The sequence below is a fragment of the Falco rusticolus genome, chromosome 2 (genome assembly GCF_015220075.1).
Source record: "Falco rusticolus isolate bFalRus1 chromosome 2, bFalRus1.pri, whole genome shotgun sequence".
In the NCBI taxonomy this organism is placed as follows: domain Eukaryota; kingdom Metazoa; phylum Chordata; class Aves; order Falconiformes; family Falconidae; genus Falco; species Falco rusticolus.
This window is the reverse complement of record NC_051188.1, coordinates 85,229,711-85,250,000: the sequence shown is the minus strand read 5'-3', so window position 1 is coordinate 85,250,000 and position 20,290 is coordinate 85,229,711. Positions and strand designations below refer to the sequence as shown.

Genomic DNA, 20,290 nt, shown 5'->3' with positions numbered 1-20,290 from the left:
AAAAGGACACAATCACCACAGGATATGGAAAGCCCCAAGATTTCTACTGAGTAGAAATGAGAGTGACACGAATGAGTCAAATCTTGTCTGCTGCAATGCCTCTACCCCTGCCTCTCCTCAGTGGGACTGCTGGTGTCCATTCAGACTGGTACTGACTGGTACTGCCTAATTAGCCCCTCCATGCTTCTTTCTTCTACCATATACGTATATATGTACACACAGATACACACACATATATATATATATATATTTTACACAAAGAGATTCACATTTTTGTAAGAGACAGTCTTGTTATCATACATAAGTATAGTTCTGTCCTAATGTGGTGCTGGCTGCAGGATGTGAAACTGGAAAAGGATTCTTGCCTGTTCATCTGCAACAACATACCTGTCAACACAACTTTTTTTTTTTTTTTTTTTTTCATGTGAGAAGATAAATTTCCTCTAGGCGACTCTTAGGACTGCAAGTTCTTGGAATCATAAAGTGAAAGGATTTGCAAAAGCAGGATTGCACCATCAAACACAAACTGCATCAGTAGCATGCACTAAATCAACCGGCCTGTGTATTATCATTTATTTTTTTAGACCTCCCACAGACTACAAATAAATATATTAGTCTTGATATGTTATCATAGGTAAGGAGATGTTTTACCCAGCTGTAGACAACTGGCAGATAAATTTGGTGACCCTGAGGCCATAATTTAGTCTTTAACAACAGCTTGTTATGTTTCTAGCTGTTTAGTGCCAAGAACAATCAGTGATAGGGAAAATGGTACCAGCAGGAGGAAGCACCCTCTCTTAGGAAACTTACAGCCTTGTTTCACCAGAAGTGCTGTCACTATGTAAGACATTACCAACATATAAACAGGGCAAAACAATCACAAACATATTATAGAACATGAAAATCACTTCAAAACTTGAAAGGACACCTGAAAAAGAACAAAGATTTTCTCCATAGAGCTGTAAACAAGCAAATTCACTTTGAACTGTTCCAGTCCTTTGAGGGAAATAAGAAGCAAACCAACATCTCCTGAGTTTTGTTTTAAATGAGAAAAGCCCAAGAACAAATCTGTCTTTATATTATGTTTTAATTATTCATCACTATGCAACAGCAACTGGCTTCTTCTTGCCAACCAGGCTTTAGCTACACTTCTGAAAAGAAACTAAATTTATATTTAGCCAAATTATAAATTTATTGACAAAAATAAAAATAAAAAGTGAAGTCCAGAAGATGCAGGTCACTTCCTTTCAGTAATCCATGAACAGAACAAACCGAAACATGGACTCGATCATTATGATTATGCTGAGAAAGTTTCAGACTTTTAACCACTGTTTTGTAAATATTATCCCTGGAATTTTCATATATGTGCAGTTCAGCTGAAGTCACAGGTACTATCACAGCTGGTGTCACAGTTACCACTAGGCTCAAGATGAAGCTTGAAATGAATCACCTATGTACTGCAAGCAAGTGGTACTCTTAAGAGCACATGCCTACTGTCAAAAACTGCACCAGCCTATATCAGGAAACATGGGTCTTCTGTGCTTGTGTAACTATGCATTAAGTGGAATGTGGTGGGAAAAGCTCAAAGTAAAATTAAAAACTACACAGCTAATTCTAAAGCACATCTTTATTACTTTGCCTCAGAATAAAAGACAAATCAAATTATGAATTTGCACATGAATAGTCATCTCAGTCTGTAATTCATATAAATTAAAACACAGTGATTCAAGAATTATTGGTAAAAGTTGCACAACTAGGTTTCGTATTCCATCTGCTCTTACTAAGTAATCTAGAACAATATTATGCAATTAAATGAGGAATATTGGAATGGGAGCCAAAGAAGTGATTGAACTATTTGCAGCTTTCATCTGTTGCTTCCACTGTAAAATTAGAAAAAAAATGTTCCCTACCTCAATGAATGATGCACATGTCATTTTTTACAGGAATGTTTAGGTTTTAATATAAAGTTTTTTCAGCTTTGTTTCCCACCATCTTTGCCTGTAATTCTTCAAAAAATAAAACCTCATAGATAATTGCTTGGGGAACAGAGCTAACATAAATGGACAGACTCTTAGCCCTGGGTCATGCAAACATGCAGACTCAGAGCATCCAGATGTTAGTTCTTTTTGAATTTTTATTTTACTATTGTCTCAGAATTGGTTTACTTAAGTGTCCTCATGATGAGGTTTTTATGAGATCGACATTATAATCCCCCCTTTCTCTCTAAAGAGAACGGAAGCTAAATGAGCCACATCTGCCTCAATAAATTGTCAGAGGAGCAGGTTTTTAGTGTTCTAAAAATAATTCTTGGCAGGATGGGTCAGGTCCAAAAAGCAACAAATGTTATTATTTCATTAAAATATAAAATTCACTTTCTAAGATACTAAAAAGGAAAGTGACTCTAAAAGCTATATATCCATGTTGGCTTTGTCTACACATTTTTCTTACAATAACTGTATTATAGATTCTTTTGCAACACTTGAGTGTGAAATTAGTCAAAAGAGCTGCTGCTAATGCTCTAAAACCTATTATATCTTCTTAAGATTCTTATTATCCTAGATAATATGTAAACAGACAGCCATAGAGCTTGCTGATTTAGGACGCTGTTTGCAATGCCTATGGTTACTTCGTAGGTTGTGGCTGGATAATAAATGGAAAAAAGATCAGTGGAATAACAGTCATGGAAAGTAAGCAGCAGTGCCACTCACCTGCCAGTGGAGGATTATATTCCAGATCAAACCAAGGGTCAGCTTATGATTTCCATCCACAATGTCTGAACTCCCAATATTTACCAAATCAACCTATTGAAGAAACAAACAAACAAAAATATTTGCATAAGATAAATAGCAAGCATAAGACATTGTGTTATTTTCATACATTTGGTGTTAAACTTTGTGTTGAGGGAGAGGGAGGGATGAGCTCAGGTAAATCTCTCATTTTGCCTCTGTTGTTTAGTAAACACCCAACTCATGTTTTATAAATGGCACAATTAACGTGCTGGCAAAAAGCATGCAGTGATCTAGAGTTTCAATTATTCCAGTTATAGGGTGTTGTGAAAACACAATGAAAAGTAAGCCTCTACCATTACAAATCACAAAACTGATGTGACAGGAAAACTCCCGTATTATGATCCATACTACCTTACTTAATATACTTTGCTGAAATTTACACACACATCTAGACACTGTAAGAATCTACAAACCCAATATATTGTACATATTTATATTAAAATAGAATTTGTTTTGCTTTAGTTAAATTCTACTGCGTATAAGGCAGGATGTGTTCTGGAATACAGAGAAACCGACGACTGTGGTATAAGCGAGTCTTTTCCACATTAGTTTATCCAGTAATGTTGTTTTCTATAATTAAATCATGCATTTACAACTTCATTATGCATCAGGATTTACCAACCTGGAATATTCTTTCCTCCACATGTAAAATGATTCTTCACCCACCCCCACTTTTTATGCTATCTAAACGAGAAAGTGGAATTCAGGGATGGGAGTGCAAGGCAGTACAAGCTAAGACCTGCACTTTTGGATAGAAATTATGACTAAAATTTGCATCCTTACTGTTTCATAGATTCAGTTTCTCACGATCAGAGCTGATACTTACATGGCAAAGCATCCCACTCCTTCAAAAATTATACTTTTTACATCTCTACTGCACTTCTTTGAAGTTACATATGTAGAATGACTAAAGGTTTTGCACACAAAAACCAAACCTTTTGGGGTTTGTTTTTTTGTTTGTTGTTGGTGGTTGCTTTTTTAATTTCAATGCATTATGAAATTTTATTCTATTCATATATGAAGTAGATGTTTTCCCAAGAACTCTAAAACTCTCAAGACCTCTTTTCTTTATGAAGTCATCATTTTGGACTAAAAGCAAAGACTGGCAATCAATTCTAACCAACAGTGTCTTGGAAATTTTCACAAGCGGAACTTGGACTTTATATCATAATTTTCAAATGGGGTCCACGTAGCAAGTGAATCATTACGAAGCTTATTAGGGTATCACTTACACATTCTACATTTGCTTTTGGAAATGGAAGCCTGAATACACAGGGCCTACACCTGTTTTACTAAAACAGAAGCACTTCCCAGTTTGCCTCAGCATTGCCTGAGACTATACTGGGGCAAGCCCCCTCCCCAGCACTATTACCTTATTGGGGGGGGGGGGGATGTAATATGGATTGGTTGGAAGCAGCAGCATTTTTTTAGTCTGTTAGCACCCAGATGATTGCAAAACTTCAGAGCAAGGGTGGCACATAGCAGCAGGAAAATCTAATTGGTCACAGGCTTTAAATAGCTTTAGAACCATAGATTTTGCATTCCTGAAGTCCCATAGAAATCACTCTTGAAATTATTTTGAAGGCTGAGGAAACTATTTCAGATGCAGATCTTTTGGCTTCATACTAAATTGAGAGAGAGAGAGTGTGGGGGTGTGGGGGTGTGTGGGGTTGTGTGGGTGTGTGTGTGGGGGGGTGTGTGTGGGGGTGTTTGTTTGCTATTCTAATTTCTTGTGTACAACATATAAGGTTTCAGTTACATGAATAGGATGGCTGCTGGATGACCACTTTCTAAAAGAATGTTTTTTCTTCTATATTCTTCAATTGGAATACTCTGGTATATTTCTATATTTTAAAGGGATTATTGTTGTGTTCTGGAAATTGAATAAAAAGCATTTAAATGGATTTAGCTGATACATAATGAACAAATACTTTTAAGAGAATTTATGATGAAAATCCGTAAACACATTCCAGGTATGTAACCAAAACCTTCCTGTATACTGTGAAATAATGTATTGCTTATTTTTTTCAACAATGTCAAATATTGCAGAATTTTAAGAATTGGAAGCTTTTTCTTCTATTTATTTACATGAAATTCCATTTAAGAAAAAAAAAAAAGAAAAAAAAATCAAGCTTGAGGTCTTTATGCCAGTCTTATAAGGTCACTTTCATTTATGCATAAATTTTCAGATGGATTACCTTGGATTTATAAAATCGATAACTTTAGTCAGCAGCTGAACTCTAGTATGTTTAGTGACCTACTGCAGCTATCAAGAAATATAATATGCAGCACAGAATATATTATCACTGTTCCATCACATCTTACTGTTCAGTTTACGTGAATATTATAGTTTATTTGAATTTATTCTTGAAAAGGAGATATGATATAATTAGTTGGCCACTGAAAATGTTAAACTTTTTGGCCCATTAGAATGCTTGCATAAGGAAGACATTCTGAAAATATTTACTTTAAAATGATGCACAGGATACCGGTTGGAAAATTCAGTCTTGACAAAAAAGAACAGAAACTGGTTTTGATATGATTAATTTACTTAATATTATGAACCATAAGGAACAGACACCAATGGAAATTTACCAAATAGATTTCTTGTAGGAAAACCCCCAGTTTTTCAGACTTGATAATTGTCAGAGCTTGTGAGTAGACAATGTAATATGTAGCATCTTCTAATCAGCTAAGAATTACTTCTTGTAATTAAAATTTTAAAACGTATTTTAAGTCCCATGCATTAACATAAAATTCTGCATGTTGCTCTGCCTTCAGACAGCATCGGTTATAGATATATTATTCAAAAATTTTCTGGCACAGGATTTAAAACTCTTTGGAATACATTCCATCCTAGTGCTGAATGACAAAGTATCCAAGTCACATTAATAAAACTGTATTGACTCCGGTAATTGAACAGGATGGACCAGAGTTTGATCTAACAATTACAAAGCATTAAATATGCTATCTATAGGATGTTCTGACCCTGTTCAGCTGATTACTTACATTATTTCTCTGCAAAACCTGCAGTGCTTTGTTGACATTGTTCAGAGCATGAACTCTTGTGGAGCCTTTTTCTTTTGCCTACAAACAAAAATTAAAAAAAAATTTACTACCAAAAATCAGAAACTAGAATAAACTATATGTAACTCAAATCTTATATTACACCTGTAGTGTTCTATTTTAGATGTTTATGACAACAATATTGAGAATATTACTACACATTGTGCACATGCAGCTTCCTGATATGAAGTAACAGCAACTGTGAAACAAACTGGATCCACAGTTGGAAGGCAATTTGGTACCTTGACATTTTTGAGTGAATGAATTATTGAATTGTATATAAAATTAGATAATTAAACACTGTCTTATTATGATTAGTCTTCTGCTCCATGGTACAATTTAGGAACATTACTTTGACAACTAAACAGATAAGCATAAGTTTGTTTAATGTTTATTTACAAGTACATTCTCTCTGGATTTTTATTTTCAAACTCCCATGCTGCTTCACTATTTTATAAGAAAATTTCAGGGAATGATCCCAAGCTCACAAACTCCACCCAGGAACACAAGAGATGCCATTAAAAAAACATGTGACGTGTCACTTTAGAATCTCCAGGTTAATAAGAGCAAGTAGTTCTCTCTTTTCAGACATATACAACTCCAATAAATGGATTTTATGTATGAAATTTATTAGCAAAATATTCTAATTCTACACATAAATTCTATTCCTTGTATTTGGCACAAAGATCTAGCAATAAATAATTTCTGAATAGCAGCTAATATCTCAATATCTAAATGAATCCTACCTCAGTCTTGTTTCTCTTGCCACATTTTCTTAATAAGTGCATGCAACAAAGTAAATTATCCTTTCAAATATATGCCTAGCAAAGAGTTACTGTCTAATATAGCCTACAGTTCGTAATGTTCCCTCAATTTGAAATGGAAGTTGAAAATATTCAGACCCCTAAAAAGTTTCCACAGGCCCTCATCAATGGCAGAAATTAATGAATGCCACCCCTTACAGTTATCACAACATCAAGGCTACAATATACAGTAAATATGTTAATATACACATACAAGCTTTTGGCCTGTAAGACATTCCAGGAGCTCCAGAAGTCTTTGTCCATCTCGAAAATCACTAAAAAGATCTTCAATGTAGCGTCTTCCAAACTGAAATGAAACAATTACTTTAGTTAGTTCAAACACCAATAAAAGGAAGAATCAAATTTCTAAATAAGACCAGAAAGCTGTAAAAGCCACTGTCTTGCGACGTGGTGTATTTCACTTGCACAAATACACTGTGCAAATTAAATAATAAATATGAAGGTATGACACAAAGCAAAGGAGGAAAATATCTTACAACTAAACTAATAGAATTCTTTAACACGCATCTGTTTTCACAGGGTGCTATTGCATAAGGTAGATTGGTGCTTACCTTATTTCAAGTACTTTTCCTATAGCAACAAATGTACACCCTTCACTCCTCCTAAAATTATACTATTGATATAATTTTTGAGAAACTACTGCAGATCCAATAATTTATAACTTGTGCACATACAATTAATACAAATAATTAAGCCAGAAATAAATACTAATGAAGCTAGAGTACAAACTGGACTTGGCAATTAAGGTGCAATTTGGGAGAAAACCAGGGAAAATAATTTGCCAAATGGAAAAAAAAAAACAAACCAAAAAACAACAAACCAACCAAAAAACAAGTAAACACCAACAAACCACAAACCAAACAACAAAAATCCCCAAACACACAAAAAGACATATCAAGTTTAATGGTCTAGTAGGCACTCTTTCATGTGGCAGAAACAAACTTGGAATTATGCATAGAGAGTTAAGTCTCAGGCTTACTTTAGTGAGGATCTAGAGCACATGTAAATTAATAGGACATACTTGGAATTGTACCAAATCGTGCCTCATTACCATAAATGGCTAAAACACAATTCACATTTTGTACACAGCATCAGCAAAAGACAAAAGGAAATACTTGGGATTTTCCTCCATGTGGCAATGGTAAAAGGTGATCTCTGTTCTGATGCTTGACTAATGCATTAAATTTTAAAAATATAGGGATATGATTTTGCATAGTTTAATCACTGTGATATTTTTATGTGCACCTATAAATTTTGATGTATTTTTGCATATCTGAGAGTTTTTGAGAACCACAATAAAAACAGTGATTATTTTGTGCAGTGTCAAGTAGGTTCAGATGTCCATGTTATTTCTAATCTATAAAGTTTCACTGATGCTTTGACTGATCTGAAAGGAAGCATCTGTATTTTAATTTACTATAACTGACACCATGATGACCTGCATTGCGTATCTTCCACTTGTACCACAAAGCAATGTAGATCTGGGAGTCCTTATTACACGGAAAACATTTGGTTTCCTGTCAGCCATGTTGTTCTTTTACTCACTGAAATGGTCATTAGAGCTAGCTGGGAATTTTATTAAAAATTTATTTTGTCAGAAAGTATCAATTCTTTCAGAAGGTTTCTTAAACAGAGAACAGATTTAAAGAAAGTTTCTGGTGCTAGACTCTTTTTTTTTTTCCTTAATCAATAAATATTTATGTGTACAGCACAAACTTTAGTGCTATTGGCTATTCTGGCATGACTCACTCTTCCTTGCTCCCTGACTGCTCTTCTCTTCTGAGACAAGAGTTCCTTTCAAATCCCTTCATTTTCAGTAAGGTCTTGCTTCTGTTTCACAGAACAAACATCCAAAACATCAAAAATTTTCTACAGCAGTGGAAAACTTTTTCTAGCCAGTTTTCACACCCTGCACAAACCATTCCAACTAAGCTAATTTCTAGTTAACATACAACTTACCACTTGACTACTCAAAATATCTGAAAACCAGTATTAAACAAATTCAGATACAATTTACTCACCCTGCTCAATCTCCTGAATTATCTGTTCTGTTAAAGATACCCAGCAACACTTTCCAGCCTTGAATTTAGCATGAGAAATAGTTTTGATAAAATGTTTAAAATGATGGTATGAACAATCATGCCATTATGCAAGTCATGTACTGTATTTATGATGTTTTCTATTACTTACTCTATACAGCACAAAATCAAAATTAAGAGAGAATATCACATCAGAGAGACAATACTCTCTTCACCAATCTTGCAGAACAAGAGTAATTTTTGCAGAGGGGAAGCACAACACCTATACACTTCTAAGGGAACATTTTAACATTCTTAAGAAAGTCAAAGTGATCAATAGGCCCTTCTGTAACACTAGGAAAGACTTGTGACCATAATGTTACTGAATCATTCTGGGAACATAAGCACAATGACATTTTGATAATAGGATATAATTATCTTGCTTTGTATCATAAGAGAAAAATAGAACTAGCCTTCATAACTGCTTCTATGGCTTTCTATCTTCCTTGTTGCAGCATGTAAGTGGTTCATAAATTTTAGGTTGAAATCCATCCAGGACAGCAAAAAATTCTGCTTGACAAAATAATATGAGGGTTTTTTGGGGGTAAAGCTTTCAGAAAGAAAATAAAGACAGCATGGCAGCATCCTCAGCATGACATATTATTTACAAATGTATTACAAGTAAAACTTAAAACAAAACTTACCACTGATTTTTAGGGTCTTGGAAGTATACCTTCCATTAATCAGGAACTAAAAATACCTTAAGACACCCTATACTACTGTTACACATATCATCCTTAATCATCATCCTTAACCTAAAGAAGGTTGCTATTTTTCTGGCAACAGACTAATTAAGTCTTCTTTCTCAAATGGGCTAAATGTCTTCACTTGGTCAACATTGCAGTAAGTCTTCAGAAACAAAGGGCTCAAAGATGCATCAAATATAACAGTTGTGCCATTGAAAAGTGTCTGTTAAGTTGAAGTATGAAGCTTCCAACAATGAAAAAACAAGCACAGCTAGTCAATGGTTTGTCAAAAAAGATGCCTAGTCCTTTATTATAAACTGTTGTTGAAAATAACCTTGTTTAAAACTTTTTTCTGGTTGCGACCTATAGGCATAGCTACTGCCCTTAATACCTACAGAGGAATGAAAATGTTCAGAATAATCTCCTGTGTTGTTTGTAAGTATGTGGATTTGTTACTCCCTCTATATTACAAAGTTACCCCAAACCTAATTTTTAAAAATGCCCATAGCAGCTGCATGTTGCATTGTTGGTTCACAGTTTTCTTTCTTAAAAACCAGAATGATGGAAGAGATGAGGGAAATGAAAGAGAGTAGGACGGAAGGACTGCAGATACCAAATGTGAAGCATAAGGTGACTTTTCATCCGTGTGGTGCTGATTTCCCAACTGATAATATTACTGGCAGCAATGGGGAACTAGAGATAATTGTATGACCTTAATCAATATACAAGCTACCTATAACATTATTCAAGTAGATCAGCAAAGTAATTGTCATCTCTCTCGGCCCTACTTGCTTATTTCAGGGAGATCAACAATTAATGGAGGGTTGGGGTATTGGAGGCAGGGATGAAAAAGAACAATGAAAAAAATAATAATTACAGAGTAAAGAAAAAAGGGAATAACCGTAAAAATGAAATAAAAAGAAAGAGAAAGAAGCAGAAATAATTTTCTAGAAGTAGGACTAAAAAGAAAAATCTAAGACCAGAATTTGTTAGAATCTTCATGACTAGAAAGACTCTGGGGATTTAAGTTTACAGCAGTTTTATGTATGATTTTAACCTACTGTCTTTGTGTTAAATAAAGGTCAAAATACAGATTATTTTCTTGGTTTAGCTGATATGGCTGTTGGCCACAACTGCTGATTTTTACATAATGTAAGAGGTCTTGAAGGAAATCCCATGGATTTATTTTAAAACATAATCACCAAAAAATGTGATACTGAAGGGAAGATAAGATTCCTGTATTAACATGGATGAGGACTAAGGAAAGGAATCCACAAAATACATTTGTATGTAAAAAAAAGACCCTACACTACCACGGTCAACTACACAAGCCTTAAGTCTTAGAATTATAGGGTAATGTACAATTAATATCTCAGGAAAACATGGGAACTTGCAGAAGAGTCTTCCCTCAGTCGCTATAAGAGAGTGAAACATAGAGTATTCCATGTGCTAACTCAAGTGCATGTACATATGTACATGCATGTGCATACTCTAGAATACTCTCAGTATTAATTAGAGTGAAACAATATCTAAAGTGTATTATTTTCCGAAATGAGACAACAACTGAACCAATTTTATGCCAAAGAATGTTACCTTGAAAAAAAAAAAAAAAAAGAACATATGGAAAAGAAAGAAAAGAGAAAATCAGGAAACAGACAGAAAATAAGTGTTGATAGATACATACAGTTGCAAATTTTTTGCTGTCAATGTAACTAGAAATCTTAAAACATCAAGCTCCATTCTATTCATCTCACTAGCCTACTATCATTGTCATTCCTGTGTTCTTCTTTCCAAAGACTCTATAATAGACCTCATTCTGTCCATGTAAATCTAACAAATACATTTTGTCAAACAAGTTAATTATTTAATTAGCTCATTCATCAGATTCATTATGGGAGAAGTTAATATCGTGGGAAGTATTACATGAAAAGCTAGTATGCCATGAAAAACTCTGTTCACAGCTACATGCAAGCCAGTAATTGTGAAAGCAATACAGGGAAGAACACCAAACAATTGAAAAATATCTTGTCCAGAGAAGGCACAAAGACATCCATTCATGAACATTGCCTCTCCAAAAATTATGAGTCAAAGTTCCAAAAATTCTGATCAGCATAAAACTGTTAGAAGACATTATGTTTTAGAATAAATTAGCATAGGCAAATCTTATACTAAGGAAAATAGAACGAAAGAGAAGGAAATAGGAAGGGGAAGGAATCAGGGAGGGGAAAGGAAAGGAGAGGAAGAGGATTAAGAAGTCATGACTAAAATTTTCTCCCACAAGTGCAAAGGGTAGAAATGTATTTCTATTACCTGAGATTCATAAACACTCAGAATTTAAAGCAATGAGTCCATAATAACAACTTTAGCAAAATACATGATAACAGTAGACTGTAACATAGCTATTATTTAAGGTTCTTTAACATGCATAATTTTTTGGTGTTTTGTAAAAATGCCATGTGATAGGTATTTTTTCCGACATTTTTTAAAATAATGACAAAGGGTAAAAACTTGGCTGAGGAAGAGATCTCTGACTTTTCATATTCCTTTGCAGAGCAGTATGCATTTAGATTACACTTTCAATTTGAGGGCAGACTAGACAATAAGATTATTACAGGAAGACAAGTTCGATGCTATTTCTTATGCATTTTACAGTATTATTGGCTTATTATTATCCGTTCATCTGGCAAATCTAGCAACCAAAACTGACTGTCAACAGATGGAGAGAGACAGAGAATAAGTTAAAAGAGAAAAGGCACTGTAAAGACAGAGAATTCAAGGTTAAGCATGACACTAGACAGAAGATTTAAGTTTACATTAGCCATAAACAAGAAAAATCATCTTTCAATAAAACTAGTGGACACAGAAGTCCTTTGGACTCCTGGGAAAGGGAAATAACTGAGATCTTAGCTTGGGACAGGTCCTGTGACTCTGGGAGGGGCAGGAAACCCAGGTCACAGAGGCTGGAAGGGAGCTGTAGTGTGGTCCAGCTGTGTCCCCAGCATGCCGGGCTGTGGAACAAGGAGCCAGAGGTTCCCTGCAGTTTGGCCAGGACCTCAGGCTGCTGATTGATTACTAAAAAAAAAAATGAAAAGACAAGATATAATCCAGAAAAAACACTAGAACATAAGCCATAAATCTTCACATAACTTTTTCAAGTGTTTATCTCAAGATCAGTTTGTAAATCTGTAAATTTCACTGAATAGATGTGAGTAAGAAAGAAATAAAATTTGGTTGGATTACAGATGTTACCCTTAGAAAGATTTTAAAGAAAAAGCCTTTTCTTGCAGTCAAAGTATTTGATGCCTCACTCCATGAAACAATAAAGAAAAGCCACTGAGTTAATCTCAACAGATCTTTTAAGCCAGTTTTAATAAAAGAGGGATTATTAACACTTGCTTTTGCTATGTTAAATATATTAAAGGTTGAATTTCTCTCCCCAACATGCTCATTTACAGTTTGTTCAGTTCTTCTGGGAGGATCCATGAAAGTGATTGACATTTTCTTTCATTGATACTGGATTACTATTACAGCAGCAAAAGATATTGCACCAGTCATGAGGGAAGAAAGATGCACCAGGCATAGTTTAATTAGATCACAGCTTTACTGACTCATGGGAGGCACTGAGTAATAACTTGAGCCACACAAGCCATCCTTTCTCCCTTCATCCTTTTCTCCTGTTAGAACATGGAGGCATCCATTCTGCTGCAGGTAAAACTCTATGCCAGCCAGCTGGAAGTCAAACAACGTACTAGCCGTTTGCCTCTATTGTCAGAGCTCCGATCTGTTTCCTAGCCTTTGTAGTAGATAGTAGATTTTTTTTTTTTTTTTTTTTTTTTAGTCTAACTTCAGCTTTCAAGGAATTCCACAGAGGAGTAACTGACGAATTTTAAAAAATTACTATTATTCACCAACAGGAAAATGTAAACCCCTTCACTAAAGATGCCACACTCTTCTCACAGGTAATGAACCAAGCATTACTGTGGATTTCAACAAGGTAGCTATCACAATGCCTGCAGCAGGCCCAGAACACCCAATTCTACCCTTTAAAGAGAGATCTAGAGGCAGGTCTTACAATTGTCTGAAGGCAGTTCATGTTTGTGGGACAAGACACATACTCTTACAGCAGGAGCAAAACCCTGTTGTTCAGGTAATGTCACCAGACCCTCCTGGCACTTCTGTTTGGTTCTTGTAAAAGGGTATTTTCTCCTCAGCACAAGAAGTTATTCCATTTCTTTAGTGTCATTACAGAGAAGGACACTCACACTTCCCCTAACTTTCTGAAGGATACCTTGCTATTTTCCTTTTAAAATAAATCAGAAAATCTCACTGCAGAGGCTGTACATATCCAGAACAGAAATACAGATGCCTTGACAAAGACAGTTATGTTAGTATAGCTATCACAAGATTTCTTAGCTATCAGAAATTTGTCTCTAAATTAAATGAAAATCAAAGAGTAAGCAAATAAATTGGTCACAGTAACTCATACCTCACCTTCAGTTTATCCTCATCTAGCTCTTACCCAAGAGGGATAGAGAGCTATAGAAATTTCCAAAGTCAAAGAAGTAGGGGAGTTTATCAAAGAGTGAAAAACAGTCTCACCATGGCGTCCAACTATTGTATAGGCTCTACAGGTAATCTATATTAATTCCTCAGTACACTTTATAGTATTCTTCTGATGCCAGTACATAAGGCTTTCTGAGATCCACTATGCAAAAATATTTTCTTTGTAGAGTGTTCTAATTTACCTTTCCTTTGTAGAATTCTACTGTAGGATTAATTATGTGATAATTAAAATACTGGAAGTTTCATCATGCATAACTGAACTTCCTGAAGTTTTGTTGTAATACTCCACATCCTTGGGATCACTGAAATTAATGAAGTTGAATTATCTTCTCTGCTACGAAAGGGATTCCATTATTTATTAATTAGACACACAACATTTTAAAAGTCAAAGCCAAAATAGTTATTAGCTATTCTACTTTCATATAAAACTTCCTTATGAGTTTTATTCAATACAACTTGAATTCACTTTAATTAGACATTCTAGCTTACCTATTAATGCATTTTTGAAATGAGATTTTGAAATTAATTACATCACTAACCAGATTATTTTTTTCCAGATTCAGTGTATTCTATTTTTCATAAGAATGAAACTAGATTAAGAACAGATATAAATTGTAATAGCATGATAGTAATAAAAAATTGAAGATCTATTTGGAGCAAGAAAATAAAATCTACTGATACAGTCTCCATTTAGAGCAGGAAAAATATATCAACACTATTTTAATAGCACTGTAATATATAGTATTTCAAAAAAAGTATAGAATCCACAATGTCAATCGCTAAAATGAAAAGATATCATTTATGTAATTTTATTTTTCAAAAGGTTAACCATTGCCATAGAATAAAATACTTTATAAACAACTGATATCGCTCATTGTGTGCAGACCACAAACATGCAAGTCAAAACATGAACAATTTTTTAGGCAAGATTTGATGGGCTGGTTCTAAGCTGACAAGATGGTATAGCCACCTCTGAATATCCACAACTGAATGTGGCAGGGTTTAATGTAATCATGTATCTGTTAACAAAGAAATAAACCCCACCCTTATTATCTGATATATGGTACATATATTTAATATATAATTATATATGTCCCCTTTAAATTTTGAAACAAGTCAGGTTATTGCCTCTGTGACAGAATCAATGGAAAAGTTTGGGTTTTTAAAGAAAAGGTTACCTCTGTTGTAATTCCAGCACAGCTCTATCTGAGATACAAATCAGGCAAAAAAATGACCAAAGCAGCTCACAGATGATGGGAAGAAAGATTTGAGGATTATTCCACCCTTCACTTGAACCACTGACCACCCAGATAATTCACACTCTGGTTACTTAGGATTTTAAAGTGTTCTGTGATAGATTTTCAGTTCAACTACTAACCTAAGCAGGAACTCAACTTAGTAACATAACCATTCAACAGCTCAACTTGTGCATTAAAAAACAATTCTCTTTTAAACTTCCCATTTTCCCATCAGCCATGGAAAAAAAAAATAGGAGTAAGAGAACAGTCAAAGCCCTGGCAAAAACTAACTGGCTTCAAAAAATATTAAGCTGATGCTTGCTAAATACATCTATGCTAATTTACTCAGTAATTATTACACGAAGTTTTTATTTGGTAAGCAGTGGATGTACAATGTTGGCATCTACTGCTTTTCTGTTAAACAATACTAAGCTTAAAGGGATATAGAAAATAAATCTGGCAGCTATTTTACACCACTGTAGCCAGCTAACATCACTGAAGCATTTCTTATTTTGCAGTGTATTGCTGTTCAAGGTCATTAAGGACTAGATGACTGGCAGTGGGATCAAAACAAATGTTTGGGAAGTGGGTATGAACATACACTCATCAAGTTCCTACAAGGTTTGAAGAATGACTCATGATTTCAGAGTCAAGGATAGGGGCACTTCTTTTGACAGAGCAGCTAGCTTCATGCAATCCAGTAATTGACTGCAATAAGCTTTTTTCCAAGTATGCATGTAATTATGTTTCCCATCTCTGCAAAGAAACTTGTAAGAAAAATATCATGAACGAACAAGAACAACTAATTTTAATTTAGTGTTACCATCAATGTAACATTCAATAAATGATGGAATGTTAATTATATTTATGTGGTCCAAGAAACTTTTTTTTTTTTTTTTAATTTGTAGCATGTAGGTAGTTTTGAGTTTACAGTGGTAGTCTTAGAATAGCAGTTTAAAATGGTGGGAGCTGCAAAGATGAAAATGGAGTGTTTTGAAAGCCAGCCCACTTTGCAGTGGAGACTCACAAACTGTAGATGCCAAATACAACAATTTTGGCTAAAATTCTCATTTAAGGAAGCATTAGTTCCACAGCAGAATGTTTCCATGAATATTTCTTATTCAAGTAATTTATTTTTCCGTATGTGGTTATTAGAAAACAGAAAAAAAGGGAATGTCATCACTCTTGATTAAAAACACAAGCATTAGTGAAAAACCTTGGGCAGCAAAGAAAGATTCTGAAATGTTTATCTTTTGGCTTACTGATGTTCTGAATCTTAAAGAACAGTTTATTTACACAATGAGGTACAGAATACTGCATGTACTGTGTTTTCTCCTGTTCAAAGATGTCCTTCCTGAGTGAGTTCGGATTCTCCCTTTATTGAGGGACAAGCTTTAGCAATACATTTTGTCATCAGTTTAGAACTTAAATCCTGTCTGCAAATCTAAAGTGTATAAATGATAACTCAGATTTCTAACAATTTACTTTGGGAGACCTTCAGGTACATTGTCTTATCTTTGAAAATAAAACAGGAAAACCTCTATTACAGTTGTTAGTTGTAACAGACAAATAGTCAAACTTCTAAATAGATGCAACTGTAATCAAACAAGAAAAAACACAGTAATTTTCACCAATAAGAAAACAAAAAGAACAAACTGCCTAATTATGAAGTGTTGCTATTACTTGTATTGTGAATCCCATATAAATAAGAGACGTAACCTAGATCAATTCTTCACTGACCAAGATGTGAAAGAAGCAAATGTGATATGTAAGCTTGAGAGCTTGAGAACTTGAGCTGTAAGCTCAAAAGCTTGAGAACGAAATTCAGTTTGACCCTACACAGTGGCTCACATACATAGCAGCTCCATTTCTGTGCTTCCAAAGTTGCGGCACTGCATACTGCAACTGATTTTGACTTCCATTGGGAAGTCAGCTTCCCTGAAGCACTGAAGAATGGCCTCATTTGTGATAAGCCACCAAAAAGGCAGGATCTTCTCAGTCCACCCTCAAGTTAGGTCTCCCCTTAGGGCTACAAACCATCAGTGAAATGCTCAGCTGAATATCCTGAGAACTGTCTTTGTCAGCATTGACCACATGGGGAATTCTGACCATTAAAGCTAGTGTTCCTGCTTTTGCAGCCCAAGCTTTCTGTTCTTAGTGCTTTAGACACCTTTCTGATGTAAGGAAAATGTCTAATCAAGGATGAACAGAACAATTTGTCATGTCTCAGAGAAGAACTTTCAGACAACTGGGTAGACCTAAGTCATTATAACAAGTCATCCAGTCTGCCTAATTTGACTTTGTCTATGGAGGAAGAGCCATAAAGTTCTGGCATTTCTTGTCATGTTACTACCTCCACTAACTTGTTATATGTTTTAGGGTTTCTGTACTGCGTTTGTGTGGCAAGGTTTTGGTAGCAGGGGGGCTACAGGAGTTGCTTCTGTGAGAAGCTTCTGTCACACCCAATGGATACTTGTAATAAGTATACCCACTCTGCTTGAGCAGAGTGGTTCTCCCATTTTTTTCCCATCAGGAGAAGTCAAGTCTAATTTCAGAGACTGAAAATCCACCTATAGAAACTACAGGGGTAACTAAAAGGATACAGTTTTCCAATACAGTCCATGCTTAAAAATTCTGTGCAAGAGATATAATTCATTCTCTATATATGAGTAAATATTTTTTTATTAAAAAAAACCCCAAAAACCAACAACAACAAAAAACAAAACAACAACATTCCTTGAAAGCACCATTTCCATTTGAACTACTACTAAAAATTAGTAGTCTGCTGTAGAGGGCATTGTCTATATGTAAAATTTCAAGAAATTCACAAGGAAATTCTAGAAAGAAAAAGCAGCAAGAAGACAATACTTGAAAGGGAACAGCAGAACATGTAAGACACAGCGGAACAGCAAGAAATGAGGACATTCAAAGACAACTTCTATTTGTTTTGACAAATTCAGATTTACGTGTATGTCAGTCTGCCAGCCTGTCAACAACAGACTCCAGAGGATGAGCTGTATGTCTGGCACCAGTTACTCAAGACTACATTATCCCTGTGACTGTCATTCCTTTAATACAGGACAGATCAGTGTACTACTCTTAATTTGATATCTCTATCAATAATACAGTTCTGCACATTATCGTCTGCAAAAGCATTTAATGTGTTACATTTAAAAGCATAAGTTGCTGTGTTTTGGCTACCAGCAGGTAGCATGTATGTGTACTTCGAATCATCACAACTAATGATGGTAACTTAGTGAAAACAATTGGCATATGCTACCTTTGTAACACCTGGCAATAAATAACCTAGATTGCAAAGGAATTTATGTACCAACTTGCATCTGTGAATCTGGATCCCTGTTTATAATTATGATATGATATGAATCTCTCTATAAACCAATAATTAAAAATTGACTGTAATACTACGAATATGAAAGAAATAATAAGTGACTTTGGTTTGCATTTTACTTGCATTTTTGTGTGTTAAGTAATAGCTTATGAATGGCTTCAGAAATCTATGCATCTTTTTGTTGGATTATACCACATATTGTGCCCATAATTTAACTACTTTTAAAATATACATATTATCTACTGATAATGTAGGGTATAATTCTAATCTCAATTGTTCGCTTGGCACTCTTACAAAAATATTACAGTGAGGATAATTGCATCCAGCCTGAAACTGTACAAAGGAAACAGATGACCAGCAACCAGTCTACAAATACATAACAGCAGCCTGAGGACAGCAGAATAAACCAGCATTCAAGAGATACCTCTCATCTGAGCAAGTTAGAAGAGATTGGTTCTCACTTATGAAAAGTGGAAATAATCCTTTGGACCACAGAAAACCATATACAAACACCAGAGATATGTAATGGAGCTTGAGGAAGACGGTTTTGGCTTCCTGATTCAAGGTGCTGTTGACCCCAGCCAGCTTAGTCTCAGAGACGAAAATCTGCAGCCATCAGGGCTAACCAATGTGGCACGAAACTCATAGTATCATATACCTAATGCTTGACCAAAGCAGTTGATCAATGCTTGATTCTTAGTTATTATCTTATTGATTGCCTAGTAGTTGGCAAGAAAAAAATGCTTTCTGAAATTTTGAAATTTCCCTGTGTCTTGGTCCCCCAGAATACTCCTCTTACAGGAGTCTACAAATTCTACACAATTGCAACACATTAGTGTCATGGGTTAGGAATAACCAGTAACAGCTCAAGAAAGTCCAGAAGCAAAAGCAAAAAATGACTGTCTATTGGAGTTTCACATACGCACTGCAGATATTATGGTCTTCCAAAATTAGCATCAGTTTCTGAAACTGAGAAGAGTTTTCCCAAAGATACCCCTGAATGCATAAAACAAGGGATTATAAGCGAAAAGACATGGGACAATTCTATTTGTCTTTTTAACAGTTCAGTCCAACAGTTTAATAAAAAGAAGTCTGTCCTTTGACATGGAATCTTAGGTAAAAAAGAAAACAAAACAACAACTTTTTAAGAAGACTTCTGGGCAACATCGCCTACTGCAGAAGGCACTACCCTGCCACTACAATCTGGCTATAAAACCAGTATCCCCAGTGCTGATACCACTGTTTTGAGTCATAGAAGTCCCCAAACCTTGGTTGCCCTGCATACATAAAGAAGCACCTCTGCAGCACAGGCACCCTCTTTGGCTTGCCTGGGTGAAGTTTCCAGTGGCTGGACCTGAGCAGTCTGCAGGGCCACAAGTATTTCTGCTAGCATTAATGCAAAAGGGACATTATGACTGACTCAGCACACTCTTTGAAGAATTACTGGACCTTTGGGAAGTATCTATGCAAATGTCAGCACAATATATGGACCGTGTACGGACATGATTTATGTAATATGGAAAGAATGCAGGTTACACAATGCATCAGTTTATACAGTTCGTGAAGTTTAACCTCAACTGCTGCTATGCATGTTAAGCAGATATTCAGTCTCCAATTCACTCCAGCACTAATTAGAAAGTGTTATTTACTGTAGAGTGAAGGCTTGCTCGGGCAACTGCCTGACATTAATTATTCTT

The 20,290-nt window shown here is 35.1% G+C and overlaps 1 protein-coding gene across 9 annotated transcripts in view; it reads right to left on the bottom strand.

Moving 5' to 3' along the window:
• The window catches only part of DMD (dystrophin), a 1,095,710-nt gene that overhangs the window by 880,341 nt on the left and 195,079 nt on the right, over nucleotides 1-20,290 (bottom strand). For all 9 annotated transcript variants that reach the window (XM_037376983.1, XM_037376984.1, XM_037376980.1 and 6 more), the window contains exons 3-5: nucleotides 6,873-6,965; nucleotides 5,799-5,876; nucleotides 2,709-2,801 (exon numbers count right to left, since the gene is read on the bottom strand). In XM_037376983.1, the coding sequence (XP_037232880.1) occupies nucleotides 2,709-2,801; nucleotides 5,799-5,876; nucleotides 6,873-6,965 (264 nt within the window). The remainder of the gene's footprint in view (nucleotides 1-2,708; nucleotides 2,802-5,798; nucleotides 5,877-6,872; nucleotides 6,966-20,290) is intronic.